Source organism: Vigna unguiculata, chromosome 9 (genome assembly GCF_004118075.2).
Source record: "Vigna unguiculata cultivar IT97K-499-35 chromosome 9, ASM411807v1, whole genome shotgun sequence".
Lineage (NCBI taxonomy): Eukaryota > Viridiplantae > Streptophyta > Magnoliopsida > Fabales > Fabaceae > Vigna > Vigna unguiculata.
This window is the reverse complement of record NC_040287.1, coordinates 6,271,285-6,287,297: the sequence shown is the minus strand read 5'-3', so window position 1 is coordinate 6,287,297 and position 16,013 is coordinate 6,271,285. Positions and strand designations below refer to the sequence as shown.

General features: G+C 25.6%; 1 protein-coding gene across 2 annotated transcripts; it reads right to left on the bottom strand.

Annotated features, from left to right (window-relative positions):
* Nucleotides 1-343: 343 nt before the first annotated feature.
* LOC114162863 (ninja-family protein 6-like) lies at nucleotides 344-3,046 on the bottom strand. 2 transcript variants are annotated; one of them, XM_028046848.1, is made up of 4 exons: nucleotides 2,749-3,046; nucleotides 2,594-2,646; nucleotides 2,160-2,472; nucleotides 344-943 (listed from the first exon to the last, which is right to left on the bottom strand). In XM_028046848.1, exons 2-4 carry the CDS (start codon nucleotides 2,597-2,599, stop codon nucleotides 537-539), a joined length of 726 nt encoding a protein of 241 aa, XP_027902649.1. In that variant the 5' UTR covers nucleotides 2,600-2,646; nucleotides 2,749-3,046; the 3' UTR covers nucleotides 344-536. The 2 variants fall into 2 exon arrangements, with proteins under 2 accessions (XP_027902649.1, XP_027902648.1); XM_028046847.1 differs by having other exon boundaries at nucleotides 2,807-3,045.
* Between the last annotated feature and the right edge of the window lie 12,967 nt (nucleotides 3,047-16,013).

The following is a 16,013-nucleotide window of genomic DNA, read 5'->3' as shown; positions in this document are numbered from 1 at the left end:
ATACAATCATTTCCATTTCCTTTTCTTTTATTGATGAAATATTTCTTAAAAAAGAAAATATACCCTAGAGTTACAATAAACCAATATAAAAGTTAAAATGTTTCTCGTTATAGTCTATTATACTTATATTAATTTTGACTATCTTTCACAAAGTATCTGTAAAAATCATTTTAAAACCCTTCTTCATCTAGCAGATAATCACTGAATATCTTTGAAAACATTGTTAAGCTTTATCCCGAATCTCCAATTCCTAATGTAATTATTTCCTTTTAACCCTTTTTCTTATCATCCCATTCCTATGTTTCTTTCCTCTCCAGGAATCAGAGAATAAAGTGATAAGCAGTGGAGAAAATTTTGGCCTAAATCATAGAATTCCCTTGTCTTTACCTCGTATGACAGAGGTTAACAAAAGTACACACAACCTTTGATGAAATTTCCTTTGAACCAGGAGGCCACATTTGTTCAATAATCAAATCATGGAAACTAAACTACTCAAAAGACAGTTTCTTTGCTCCACTTCCCTCTGCATTCAAACTCTAAAATGAGTTAGAAAAAACAGTGATATGCTTCATGGGATTGGCCACTTCCTTGCCCCCAGCATGCTTCACAAACTCAGCTGGAGTGAGGAAACTACCATGGCAGACACAAACAATGCACACTTGACCAGTTCTGTACTTGTAGAGAAACCCTTCTATTCTCTTCCCATCAGGGCCATCTCCAGTTGCACTCACACTTGGCATCTGTCTCAGGATCTCCATTACATCACCCTTCAGGCTGCAGTAGTTCCCAACTTTATGCCTTTTCGCCTCATTCTCCACCTTAGTCTCACCATGCCTAGCTGAAATTTTCTTGGTCATGGTCTTCTTGGAAACCATGGAATTCTTGTCTTTCACAGTTGAAGTTTGGATTTTTAAAGCAACTCCTTTGTCTGAATGTCTCAGACCTATATATGGAATGTTGTATCAGAAAACTGTTAGTGTGTCTTTTGGGATGGAAAAATCATACAAGAAAGGTTCAGTTTTTCAGATTAGCAAGATCAGATGAAAATATACTGAAGTGTTTTGCATTATATATTCAAAAAGATAGCTACACCATACTTGCAAATGAATCAGACAGAGGTATATCTCAGCATTATGGTTGGAATCATGATATCAGTTAATGCACTAAAGAAAAACCTTAACAACTCACATGTCTTTTTTCCTCTAAAATGGTTTTCTATGGAAAGAATATGGTAGTTTGGGACCTTTTGTTGCATTAAGAGGAAAACTTTCTACAAAACACCCATCATGTAACATGAGAACAGTACAGAAATAATGAACAGAAGAAAGAACCCATCCCAAATTATGATTTTTTTTTTTTTTACTGTGCTTTGATGCATCTATCTATCTTTGAAAACTGTAATGTCATAAATGTTAAGTCCAGTGTCAATCATTACAGATAAAACAAATGAAAGAGAAGTAAGTATGAACTAGTATAAGACTGGCTACACACATGCAGCATCTATTAGTATATAGAAAGAAAGTAAATGAACCACTTTTTCCGAAGACAGAAATAATAGTCTTTAGTACTTCAAAATTGATTCAGAACTAAAATGAAACAGCTTGAACAAAAGTTATAGTCCAGAGGAATGCACACAGCAAAACCAATTTCTATATGTAAATGGACTTCTGGATCTGGAGTATGGTGTGGCATTATGTGTGGCAAATCAACTATGCATTCACTAGTCCGACAATGAATAACAATGTAATTTATACAAGATTAATTTATCAGTGATACTGAAAATTCATTTTTTACAGAGTAAAACATAAAACTCTTCAAGAACAAATACATTGCCTTCAGAAACCTAGGTGGATTATTTGGCATAGGGAACTAAGAATCAATGGAGAAAAGCAAATTGGCACACACAAAAAGGGAAGAAGGGGAGGGGGTATAGTCCTCAAAACCAAAGGGTTTCTTGTTCTTATAATGATTTAACTGCACAACAAACAAAACATCATTGTATTCTAAGATGCCAATGCAATCACCAGAAACACTAGTTAGTAAATTAAAAAGGACATAAGAATACACAGTTAGAAACCACTATAACATGCAGGTATTGAGTGAAAGAAACCATAATGGTGAAAAATAGAGGTCATCCATGAGTGAAAGAAAGTGATTACCATGAAGCTGCGAAGGCTGAGAAGGAATTGGGAGTGGCTTGAGTTGGGGAAGTGATGAGGGTGAATTGGCATTGACAGCAGAAGCAGCCACCAAGGCAAACACTTGAGGTGAGAGTAAGGTCACGCTCCTCTGCTTCTCTTCTGGCAATGAACAAGATCTGCCAAGATATGGGCCCCACTGGACCCCACTTGCCTCACCCTCCACTGATGATGACCTTGCCAACCTTCTTTCTTCTGCATTCTCACCGCAAGGAGAAAGCTTCAGAGTGAGGTCTATTTTCTTGGACGTGTATGATTTCTCATTGTAACACCTCTGCACCCAAAAAGAACAAAAATTTGAACGAATCTCACAGTCTAACAGGCTCCTGGTTGCATGGTGTCAAATAAAAATTAAGAAAAACCTCATCTTGATCAACATTTTCTTTGTTTTTTACCTCCATTGAAACAGAGAAGAAAGAGAAAACCCCTCAACGGAACAGGTTTCTTTCTGAAAGAAAACATATGCATGAACACGTTAGACACAACAGTACAATCGGGTGGTCCACTAGGAAAGAAAAAACGCAAATTTACAAAATGCAAAGAGCTGTACTAAAATTTGATGAGGAAAGAACTGAGAGAAGAAAACAAATGGGGGCAGGGTGGCATACAGTGTCTGTTATGTTATGCAGGTGATTTTAAAGAAGGAAGAGAATGGAAGAAAGAGAAGAAAAAGTGTGAGAGGAAGAATCTGAGGGAGAGAGTATGAGAAAGAAAAGAGGTTGAGTTGAGAGAGAGAAGAAAGAGAAGAGAAGAGAAGGAGAGAAAGTTATTTTGATGTTGTTGTTGATGTTTAATGTTAATGTGGTTGAATGTTCATGGATGTATTCATGGGTGTAGTTCGTGAACTATGAGGAAATGAGGAAGCATTTGAAAAGTTCCACGTGGTAATCAGTGGAGAGAGAGGTTGGTTCATGTCTACGGTTACAGTACACTTGCGCCTCGTCTCTCTGCGATTTGCAGACACCACCCTCCTTCGACAGCTTTCTTTCCCGTGCCACGTAATTTTCACACTAAATTTAGGTTAAATCAATGATATTTTTACATTCAAATTTATTTTACATCCATTTACATTATATTTACCGGTAAAACCGTTGTTAAAGGTGATGTTGCATATTTGTTTCTGTATTTTTTAAGTTTTAAAAATTACATTAATATTATTTTAAAAATTATACCAGTTTAAAAAAATATTAATATAATGATTATTATTAAAAAGTTAATTAATAATATTATAAAGATAAATTTATAGTTATGAAATTTATATACAAATAAGAATATTTCTTATATATACACACTACGTTTGTATAGGTGTTGTCGCACATGTGTGTACACATTTTTCAAATATGAATGATAATATGTTAATAGGTGATAATAGTGTAATGTTATTAAATTAATATATAAAATAAATTTATATTTATTAAAAATAAAGTAAAATGAATAGAAAATTTAATTGTTGATAAATAAATAAAAGAAAAAAGATAAACAATTTTATAGAAAATAAGTAAAAATAATCATTAATTTTAAAAAATTTAATAAATAATTATATTATAAAGGGTAAAATTGGTATTATAAAATGTAGACACAAAAGAGAGAATCTTCTTTATATATTGTTATAGATATAAATATACTTATAGATTATTTTTTATTTTCTTTTATAATCTTTTTATGACTATTTTATTTTAACATCAAATTTTTTTTATTTGGTTAATAACGCCAACTTATTCCTTTAAATAAGTCATTTAATTTTTAATTTTAATAAAATTTTATTTTGATTGAATATTTTCTTGACATTTGTTAAGTTACAAATTATGAGTTTTAGGTAGCACATCTTTAATCGAGGAGGAGTTCAAATTTCAATTAAAATACTTAAATCAATTTGATAAGCAACTATTAATCTCATGAAAGTAATATGTATTTAGAGTAAAAATAAAAAATTAAAATTACTATAAAACAAAATTAAGTTGAATTGATGTGAATTCTTTATATATAAGTTAGTCTATTAATTAGATAATTAATTTATTTTTAATTATATTTTGACCACCCTTGAAATTAGTTGTACTTTCTTAGATAATTTATCAAATTGGGATTGTGTGAAGTGTCATGTATGAATTTGTTTTATAAAATATTCTTTAACATCAACATCTATCTCAAAAGATCAAAAGTACCAGATAGAGATATCACACAGTGGATCAAATGTAATATTGATGCAGCAAAAAGTGGATTGAGATATCAAAAATAGATGGAAATTTTATTTCAATAAGATTAGAGATACATTTTGTAATTACACAAGGAATAAACAAATATACAACTAAATAGATTTACCCCTATTATAATTGATGTTGAAGTGGGGTTTATTTCTCTTGTTGACTTTCTTTATATAGTGTTGATTTTTGAAAAAACAAATTACACTGACTTTTTTTCAGAATTCAATTTTTCTTAATATAATTTTACTGTATATTAAACTTATAAATTAATATATAGTCGATCTATATGAAAAGTCTAGTCAAGTCAATCTTATCTGAACTGAATGGAATTAATTTAAGTTGAGGTTGAACAAAGTCGATTAGGATTGAAGGTTAATCAAACTGGTTAGTACTAAAGTTAAGACTAGTCTCTTCAAGTGAATGTTGAGTCAAACTGACCAAATAAACAACTGAGTCAGATATAAATGAAATTGACACTTCTAACAGAGAAAGAGTGACTTTTTTTTGATAAATTCCAAATTCTATTATTTTAGATATTTGAAATATATTCTTAAAAATTTTAAATTATAATTTTTTAATTTTTTTTCTTAACACCTCATTTTACTTTAAAAACATTTTACATTTACCAAATAATTAAATTACTCTCTTAGACTGTGTTCTTATAGGTGATTATTGTGCACGGGTGATGGTAAGCGATGAATGTAGAGAATTTTTGTGTTCTTTTTTATTGATTTAAAAGCAAAGAACATCAATGATTTGAGGGATTCAGGGTTTGCTCTCATCTCTCTGGCATGAAGAGATTAGAGAGTGATCGAGGTGTTTTTACATAATTACCCTCGTTATTTTATCTCAAATAAATTAACCATGTTGCTGCCTTTCGACGCATGTGGTTCGGTAATAGGATGTATTTTTGTGGCTGTTTTCACAGAGAAGCTTAAATGGATGAAACCTGTTAAGTTTTTTTTTTTTTTGAACTGATTCCAACCCTGTGAACCTTCCTATTTAAACATTTCTGTTTCTTTTTGGAACCTGTTCCATTTCACCTCCATGCATGCACTGAACACCTTATAACCGATCCTGTTTTCTGGAATCTATTCCATTCATTGCAAATTTTAGTTCTTTTTTTTCAATTAATAAATATTTAAAATATTTTTATTTATGATAATAATATATGTGAAATTAATTACAACTTATCTAAATATCATTTTATTATACTTTTTAACATCAAGAACAATTTGGTCATTCTACATTTTCATCTATTAAATTTAATTTTTTTTAGTCATATCAATCAAATCCTTCACAAACTTTCACAAAAATTACTCTCAAATCCACTCCAATATCACCCTCAAATACTTAAAAAAAAAAAAACAACATAAATATCACCTTCTAATCAACCAAAATCAATCATCTCCCTCTGCTTCAAATCATCACCCACAAAAGAACACACCCTTAAATTATCATGTCCAAACTATTAACCTTTTGTGTTTGTGTGTTAATTCCTGATAATTTTGTTTTCGCATTTAAATTCTTCATCTTTTTATTTAGTCTATGTAGTTCATTGGTATATGATAAGTAATGATATTAGTGAGCAAATTATAATTCACGGATGTATTTTATATAATATTTAAAAATATTTTCGCAATTAATTATTTTGTTTGAAAAAATATAATCAAAGTAATCCAAACAATGCTTACATTGAATATTTCTTTCAATAGTCCTTATTCAAATATGAAACCTAATGGGTAGAATTACATATATTTTCTAAAATTATTTTGTTTGAAAAAAAAAATCTTTATGACTCATGCATATTGTTTCTCTTGAATTAAGATTTAAATCCCTTATTTCTCTCAACATATAATTTGATGGTGAAACCTAGACATCTTCCAGAATTCGTATCAGATTTTAGAAAAAAAAAATGTTGTCCCATTGCTAGACAAGTGCACTTGGGATGACTTTCAGATGTACAAGTCTCTTAAGCCGGTAGAGACATTCTCAATGTGTGACTGTGAGATTTAAAAGAGGATGTTCTCGAAAAATCTTTAAACATTTCCTCTTCCCATAAATGTCTGAATGATTAGATTAATATAGTTATTTTTTATATTTCTTTTATAGTATATAAATGTATTATTTTTGTATCATTATTATTTATTTGTTTTAATTTTATTATTATTTTATATTATTACTTAACATAAATTTAAAGGTATAAATAATTTTATTATCGAACATAATTAATGGATTATAACATAAATATAATCCATTAATACAAACTTAATTGATGTTATATGATATAATTGAGTATATATATCATTTAATTTACTATAGCAAAATACTAATGTTAAAATAAAGAATGAATTAAAACACAACATTCATGGATTAATGGAAGAAGCACCAACTAGGAAAACCGAAATTGAAGTTTTTATACATAAAAGACAAAACTAGTAAATGTAAGCCATTTTTTTTGCCTACTATTTGTTTACTTCAACCAAAATATCAAAAGTTTATTTGGTTATTTAATATATTTTTACTTTCAAATATAGATATTAAATACAAATTTAATTATATTTAAAATTATATATATTCTTAAAATTTTTTAAAATAAATAAATATTATTTTTATAATTTTTATGTGTTAAACTATATTTGAAATTGATTAATAATTCAAATATCAAGACGAAGTATTTTAAAAAATATAAAAATGGAACTCAATGTTATTATGTTAAAGATTATATTTTTGTTTTTACAATTTAATATTAAAATATTTAAAAATTTAGATTTACATATACATTTAAATAAAATATACTTTCACCTTTTTATTTTGTAAAGTAAACTTAGGAAAATTCATTTGAAAAATTTGTTAATTTGAGGAAAAAAATGTGGAAGTGGGAGAGCAGAAAAGAAATTTGGTAGGAAGGAAGGAAGGAGTTGTTTGAGACATTGGATACTAGGGTAGGGAATTGTCTGGTTGATGATTTGATGTGACACCAAAAGGTTACAGCAGAAGGGGTCCACTGAAGCTACACTTTTAAAGTTGTCGAAGTTCTAAACGCAGACACGAATGCCACGTGTTGGAGACCACGGTTTGGCTCTCCACCCAACTCAACCTTGGTTTCCTTGCTTGCACTGACATCTTATTTAATAAATAGTAACGTGTCATCATCTGCCACATCAACATGTCACCTCACTCACCCATTTTCTGTTCCCTCTCATCAACACTTACGTCTGTACTTATATCTCTACTTTCGATATTAATCATACACTAAAATATTTTTTCAAACTTCTTATTAATTGTAGTATAATACGATTCTTTTTCCGGTACCACTATTCTTGCTTTTATTTACTTAGATATTTACGTCTGTGGAGAATTATTAAGCAAATATTTAAACTTATTATGCAAATACTTCTTTTTTTTAGGTGGGAATTCATTCCTCAAAATCCGATTTCTAACATGTCAATTGATTTTTTTTTTATTTCGATCTAAATTCTGAACTGGATTTTTTTATTTTTTATTCTTTTTATAATGAATTAGGATTATAATTTTTGAGATTTTGAAATTTTTTAAATGATTTAAAAAATGGTTTAATTAGAGATTAAAAGTATGTTGATCTCTAGAGCTTCTAACTACTACAACTATCAAATAAGTTGTACTTATGGAGACTCACATTGAATGAAGAATGAGTCATTATGTATGATAGTCTTCAAATATCAACCTGATGATGACGTTGCAAAAATGATTCATTGTAAGTCTCATCAACCCATTAACACAATAATTAAATTGTTTGTTAAGTTTACAAGGTCTGCTGACAAAATACTTACTCTTCTACAACCAACTCCCTCATCCTCTTCCATGATTTCAAACCCTATTCTGCGTTCACCAACAAAGTTATATTATGGAGGACTTCTTAGACGGGCAAACATAACAAATAGTCTGTATGGTTATGGAATATACTTTAGATCAAACGCTATTGTGACGATGTCAATCTCTCACAATTTTACCTTTGATGAGCTTCAACACAAAATAACGCAGATAATAGGTTGTGGGACTCATTTCGTAATAACTCATATTGACTACCTTCGTCCCGTGAGGATAGTCGACAAAAAACTTATCCATGGCATGGTTGAAATAGAAACAGATAATGATGTTGCACAAATAATCAAGCGATAGTTCAACTTTTAGACTCGTCTGTGACACGTTTCGACACTTGGCAATATATTAAATTGTTCATCCAAGCAAGAGATTTATGTCAACCTAAAAGAGATCCATGTTGTGTGAAATTTAAAAATACATTCCATCAACACTAACTTAGTTAATTTTATTTAAAATTATGTCAACTATGGTACTTGTAATGTCTATCATTAAATAAATATATTTGATGTTCAATTATACTTTATAAATTTCAATTAAAAAACACATATATTACAAAAACAAAATTTCAAGTCAAAACAAAACTAATTAATTTCAACCAAATTTTTAGTCATTTATTTATTAGGATATTTAAAAATAAATAAATTATAACTTTATATTTAAAGTTAATAGCTACTATTTTATTTCACTATATAACAAAAATTTTACATTATTGATTTGTGTGAAAAAATAAACACTTTATCAATAAAATTCATACAAAGAAATCAAAGTAAAAAAAAATAAAAAAATAAATTCGTACATCCACATACTTTTTTAATTTTAAATATTCAATAAACATAAAAAATAAATAGTACAACACCACCTCAAACATTATATATTAATTGTTCTTACTTTTGTTACCTCTATTATAATTCATAATTTTTTTCCAAAATTACTATTATAAAAAACATTACTCAACAAATTCAAAAAAAAATTACTTTTATATTTCCAAATTACAACTAAAATAATTTAATACACAATACTATATTTATTTTTAACTTAACAAATTCAAAAAGAAAAAAAATAATATTTATTTTTTTATTTTTCCAAATAACACCTAAATTAACTAAAAACACAATATTAAATCTATTTTTTTAAATTAACTTCTAATTCAAGCAATGTCTACAAAAACGAATATAAAAAAATAACACCTAAATCTATATTTTAAAAAATTTTCAAAAATTCTAATCCTAATTCATTTAAAAAAAATGAAAAAAATAAATAAATAAACCCAAATACCCGAATTCTGATTGGGGAATTACAAAAAAAATCAATTAGCAAGCTGGAATTCAGGTCCCTAGGGACCGAATTTCCACCTAAAAAACAAACTGTGCTATTTGTGTAATAATTTTGTACAATATGCTATCTAGGTAATTAAAAGTAGGAACAATGCTACGGGGAAAAAATCAGTATAATACAGTGTAGAGTTTGGAGAATCATTCTATTTGATAGTAGAAAATTTATTTTGGTCGATTGAGAAATTAAAATGAATTATTTTTATTTTAATGTGATTTAGTTCTTGATTTTAAAAATTGATTTTGGGTGGTCAAAACAATTTATTAGCATGAATTGGTTTTAGAAAGTAGTATGATACTAAAGAAATGGATTTTAAGTCTAATTTAACTTTACAAAATCAGTTTGTAAAATAAGATTTGTATTGTATTCATTTATATATTATAAACTTGTTTTATCTATAATTGATGTGAGGTCTCTAACAGACCCCCTTATGTTGAGGTATATACATTTTGAGCGTGAGACTAGAAATTAGATGGTGGTTTGATATTAGTGTGATAGGCATAACAAACAACAAACTTTGTTAGACTCAAACTCATAGCTCTAATAATATTTTTAAAAATGAACTTTAAACCTAACTCAACTCCACAATATTGGCCTATAAGATGAAGTTGCACTCACTTATATACTATAAACTTGTCTTATCTCTCATCGATGTGAGATCTGCAACATGAGAAGACATCTTATGTTGAAAACAAGCAAAATTTCTCATATTCTCCAAATTATTTGGACAATGTAGGTTACAATTTTTAATAAATCTCCTTGATAAGATAACTTCCTACATTGTATAAAAAAATAATTCAAAATATCATGGTTAGACATTAATTTAAAACTAGAAAAAATAAGCATTTACAAGCAATACAAACAAATTTTGTATTGGTTCATTTAAATTTACACGCTACGTCTAGTTTTTCTTAAGCTAATTTCTTAAGAAGTTCAACTAATAAATGACAAACATGTAAATTACTCCTGATTATTTGATTACACAAACCAATTTTTCTTAAGATGAGTATACAAAATTACTCGTGGTTATATTGTCTTAATCTCTTTTTGAGAATAAGACCTCATAGAATATCAGAAAAACCAACTTTCAAATAAAGATCACTATACATTTATTAAGAAACTTCACTATGTGAAAGAATATTTCCAAAGGTTCTTTTCAATCACAAAGAACACTTAAAAACTTAAGCACTAGAGAGTTATATATGCAATTGTTGTTTATTTTTCAACTTCAATTACATTACTTTATATAGACTTAAAGATGATCATTACTATGTCTCTTTTGTTAAGATATGATCTTTACTTGATATTTGCCATCTACGTGGAGTCTTCTATATATGCATCCCTAGATGAATGCTAATAGAAGCTTAATAAGGAAATGTATGCTAGTATAGAAACTTAATAAAGAAATGGTTGATGTTGTTTGAACTTGGAATTTTCTAACTCTTCTTGATTAAAGAAAAAAAAATAAAAAAAATAAAAACAGGTTATGTACATATCAGTGAACTGTATTTAAACATGAATAATACAATATGTAATTTCAATATGAAGACTCTTACGTGGCTGTTTGAGCATAAAACTTTCTATACCTAAACCTTTTAAACATTGAAAATGTGATGTCTTATTTTAAAACATATTTCACATGAATTAATGTATCTTATAAACAAATTTGTTAATATAGGTTGTTTACGTGATAAAAATTTGAACAATATTTAACTAATATAATGTGAATCATAAACCATTAGACTGTCTACATCGACATAATAAAAATTTGGTGTGTAATTAATAATTAATATTTTATATTATATTTTATTAAAATAATAGATGAGTTTTTTCAATTAAGTTCATGTTAGGTCTCACTATTATTACATAAAGATTTTATTAAAAGAAAAACAAAAAAAATATTAAAAGACCACATCAAACCCATGATAAAAATATATTACACATAGGAAAAAAAAAATATCATTATATAAAAACTAAGTAAATATATAGATGAAAAACAGTACATCAATGCAACATCAATAGGAAACCAACACCTAATAATCAATTTGCTCAGCATATTAAGATATTTATCATTAACTAACCTACTCAGAATCCACATAAGGTCTTTAAAACTGACTATTACTTTCTAGGCAATCCTTACTTTAGAAACTTTATATTAAATTTCTTTGGCCTACTTCAATCACTTTTTCTTGAAGTTTGAACTGACTATCATCCTCCTCAGAATTAAAATATTTCCTTTCATCAAGCATATCAGTCTATTTAGAGACTATTTTCAGTTTCTTCACAAAACGAGCTTGCTTAGACGTAAAAAAATTGTGACTTTAAGTGTTGTAAACCATGCAAACTATCGACAATGAGAATGACATCCTTCAAAGAAAACATATCATCCAAGGAATCAGAATCCACTAGCACACCACCACCAAGGAAAACATCAAAATTCTTAACAATAGAAGATCCATCAACAACACAAACATTATCATGATTTGACTCAGGCTTGACTGAGCAACAGACGTACCATAAGAGAGTGTACCATAAAAGGCTAAGCCATAGGCTCTAGCATAGACTTCCCACAGGATCCACCACTGACACCATTGACTCAATTGTAGACACAACTACAAAACTCCACCATAGGTTCCATCTCCGGCTCAACAATAATCTTTAAAATAGGCTTCACAAAGGCTATACAACAGCCTTTACACGCTTTAAAATCAAACCGACATAGTCATTTACCCATCCTAAGTATCAACCACCTTAGTGCTATAAAACTATTGTATTTTTTCTCCAAATATTTTATTCTCACAAAAAAATTACCTTGACATCTTATTATAACCGTTTACAATTAAATAAATCATGATCAATCATTTTACAATTTAAACAAGAAAAAGAGACAGTTTCTTACGGTCCACAACAACAATAAACACAGATTTTGTCCTTTTTCACCAAAATTTGATTAAATAAATCTGATAACAATATATATATATATATATATATATATATATATATATATATATATATATATATATATATCATATTTTTATTTTACATTTTTTATGTAAACTAAATGAATAAAATAAGTTTTAATTAAATAATATTATTCAACATACATTTAAATAATTTCATACAATCCTGTACTAACTAATAATTCAATCATAATTCCTAATTATTTTAATAAATTATTTATTTAAAAAAAATAAACTTTCACTTAAATAATTTTATTGTCAGAATTTAATTTTTAATACATATTTACTAATGATTAACACATATAAAGTAATTTAATAAGCTGTTATTGATATAATTTTAATATCACTTTAAAATTAATAAATAGTTAATTTCATAATTATCTTTATAATTTTTTAAATTCAATATTTAAAATAATTATTATTTATATAAAATAAATATATACATAATGAAATGATTTTCTTTTCAATTTTTTAGTTATAGTTGTTATACATCTATACTTGGACATAATAATGTACATATTTGTTTTTCAATTTTTCCTTTGATAATTATCTTTTAAATTAAAATAATTAGCTTACCAATGTTATTTGTTTATCTAACTTTTTAAAATTTAATTATTTATAATAAAAATATTATCTATAAAATAAAAAAATATTGAATTTATTTTTTATTATAAATTTATTTATATTTGTTTTTATAATTACAATTTTATTATTTTTTTATGCTAAAAATTTGAAGTAAATAAAATTTATCATTCAACCTAAACAACACATATTCTAAATTATTATCAATTTTTCATTAAATTATCAATGAGAACAATTCTTTATCAGTGATGTTTTACTTTTATTATTTTATTAAATAACTTTACAAACAAATTTACTAATTTCTTAAAATTATATCACATTTTCATTGATAAAATATGTGGCTAAAAATTTTTGTCTGTGAGTTTTTTGTTGATAAATTCATAATTGTAGTGGGTAAAAGTAAAATGGAAAAATATACAACCAGTTCTATCTTCCAAAAAATAAAAATAAAAATAATTTCATGAAATTCATAATTGTTGTGGATAAAAGTAAAAGAGAAAATATACATATAGTTCTATCATGCAAAATAAAAAAAATACTTTCACGAAAAAAAATGTTAATATAAATTGATCAAAAATAATGTATAACCAAAAAGCATGTACGACACCCAACTAAAATTTTAAAATATTAAAAACAATATTGAGAAATTTTGGGGTTAAGAAAAAATCACAAAAATTGAAATACTCCTATATTTTATTATAATTTCTCAAAATAAATAACTAATAAAAATGTTTTTGTATGCAATTATTATTTTTATTTTTCTAAATTAAATCTGTATTACAAAATTTGTATCTACCATTTCTTCCATCTCCATTCTACCTTATTCTATCTTTACCACCAAAATATCTTATAATTTCTAAAAAAAGAAATAAAATAAAATCCATGTTTTTATATGCCAATGATAAAAAAAGAAGTATGTATTTTAGAAATGTGTCTAGAACTGTAGCCTAGCAAGTGAGTACATGTTTCAACAAAAAATCTCAAGTGGGTTCCAAAAAGTCGGTGAAACGCACAGGTCCGAACAACAAGGATTTTTTTTTCTTGCACTTCCAAATATTTCTTTTTCCACCTCCAATTTTTTTTTTTAATTTCACTTTAGTTAAAAATAAATAAAATTTTTCTTTTTAACTGACTCCATCCTAACTTCTTTTTCTTTTTCACGGATATCAATATTAGATATCTTGTTTTACGAATGTCAACATCAGTTCTTTTATTATTCTTTCGAATATCAACATTCAATATTATTTTTTTTTGTTTTAGATATCTAGTGTTTAATTTCATTATACGAATATTGAAATTTGATATTTTATTATTTCTTTTTTAACTTTTCTTCTATTACAAATGTCTCCAAATCCCACTAACATTCTTTTTAAAATTAGTTTTCTTAAGTTAAAATTAATTAATGTTAATACAATAATTTTTAAATATTTAAATAAAGATAAATAATTTTATTTGTTTAAAATTTAATTTAACAAAAATTTGAATAAAATTTATTAATTAGTATAATTTAAAAATTTTATATAAGCTAAAATACATTAAATGAATTTCCACATGTCAATTGACCTATTTTTTTTAAATGAAATCTTTAATTTAAATGTAAGAAATAATTTATTTAATATATTATAATTTTTAAATATTTATTTCAAATATAATAATATAAAATATATTTTATTTTTTAAAATTTCAACTTAATATTATTAAATATTTTAAAAAACAATTAAAATTTTTAATATCGGTTAACACTTTTTTTAAAACTAACATTTTTAGTTAAAATTAATTAATGTTAAAATAATAATTTTTTAAATATTTATATAACTAATATAAAGTTAAATAAAGTTATTTGTTTAAATTTTAATTTAATAAAAATTTGAAAAAAAAAATTATTAATTAACATTATTTAAAAATTTAATATAAGTTAATAATATATATATTAATGAGATTTACACATCCAGTTAATGTATATTTTTTAAAATAAATTTTTATTTAAACTTTAATAAATAATTTATTTAATATAATAATTCTTCAAATATTAATTTGAAATTTCATACTGCAAAATATACCTTATTTTTTTAGAATTGAACTTAATATTATTAAGTATTTTAAATAATTAATTAAATTTTTTAATATAATTTAATATATGTTAACCGGTAGAAATCAGTTAATATTTTTTGAAAACTATTTTTTTAAGTTAAAATTAAGAAATGTTAATATAATAATTTTTAAAATTTTTATATACATTAATATAGAATAAAATATATTTTATTTGTTTGAATTTTAATTTAATAAATTATATTTGTTTAAATAAATTTTAATTCAAAAGTAATTATATTTGTTTAAATTTTAATTTAAGAAAAATGGATGTCAATAATGATCGGGTATGAGTATGGGTATGAGAAATCCCCGACTTTTTCAATTGGGTATGAGTATGGTTATGAGGATGTACATATCCCCGCCATAATACCCATCCCGTCATATCTCCGTCATTATTTAAATTATTAAAATATTCACAATTAATTAACCCTATATATATATATATTTTTTTATTTTTTTTTAATTTTTTATTTCTTCTAATTATTTGATATGTTATGAAACTCATTCGCATCTCCAATATATTTTTCATCTTATCATAACATTTATGTAATTATGTTAAAATGATGCATGTCAATTAAAATTTTATGTCTCATATTTGAATATTTCTATTATTTTTTAATATTTTTATTTATTATATATTTTTCTTTTACATAAGTATGTTTAATACTCTCAATTTAAGTGTTTAATAGCATAAACCTTTCATTTACTAGGTAATATAAAAAAATTACTTATTTTTATTGATTTTTTTTCATTTGAATAACTCTTTTGTTTTGCTAAAACAATTA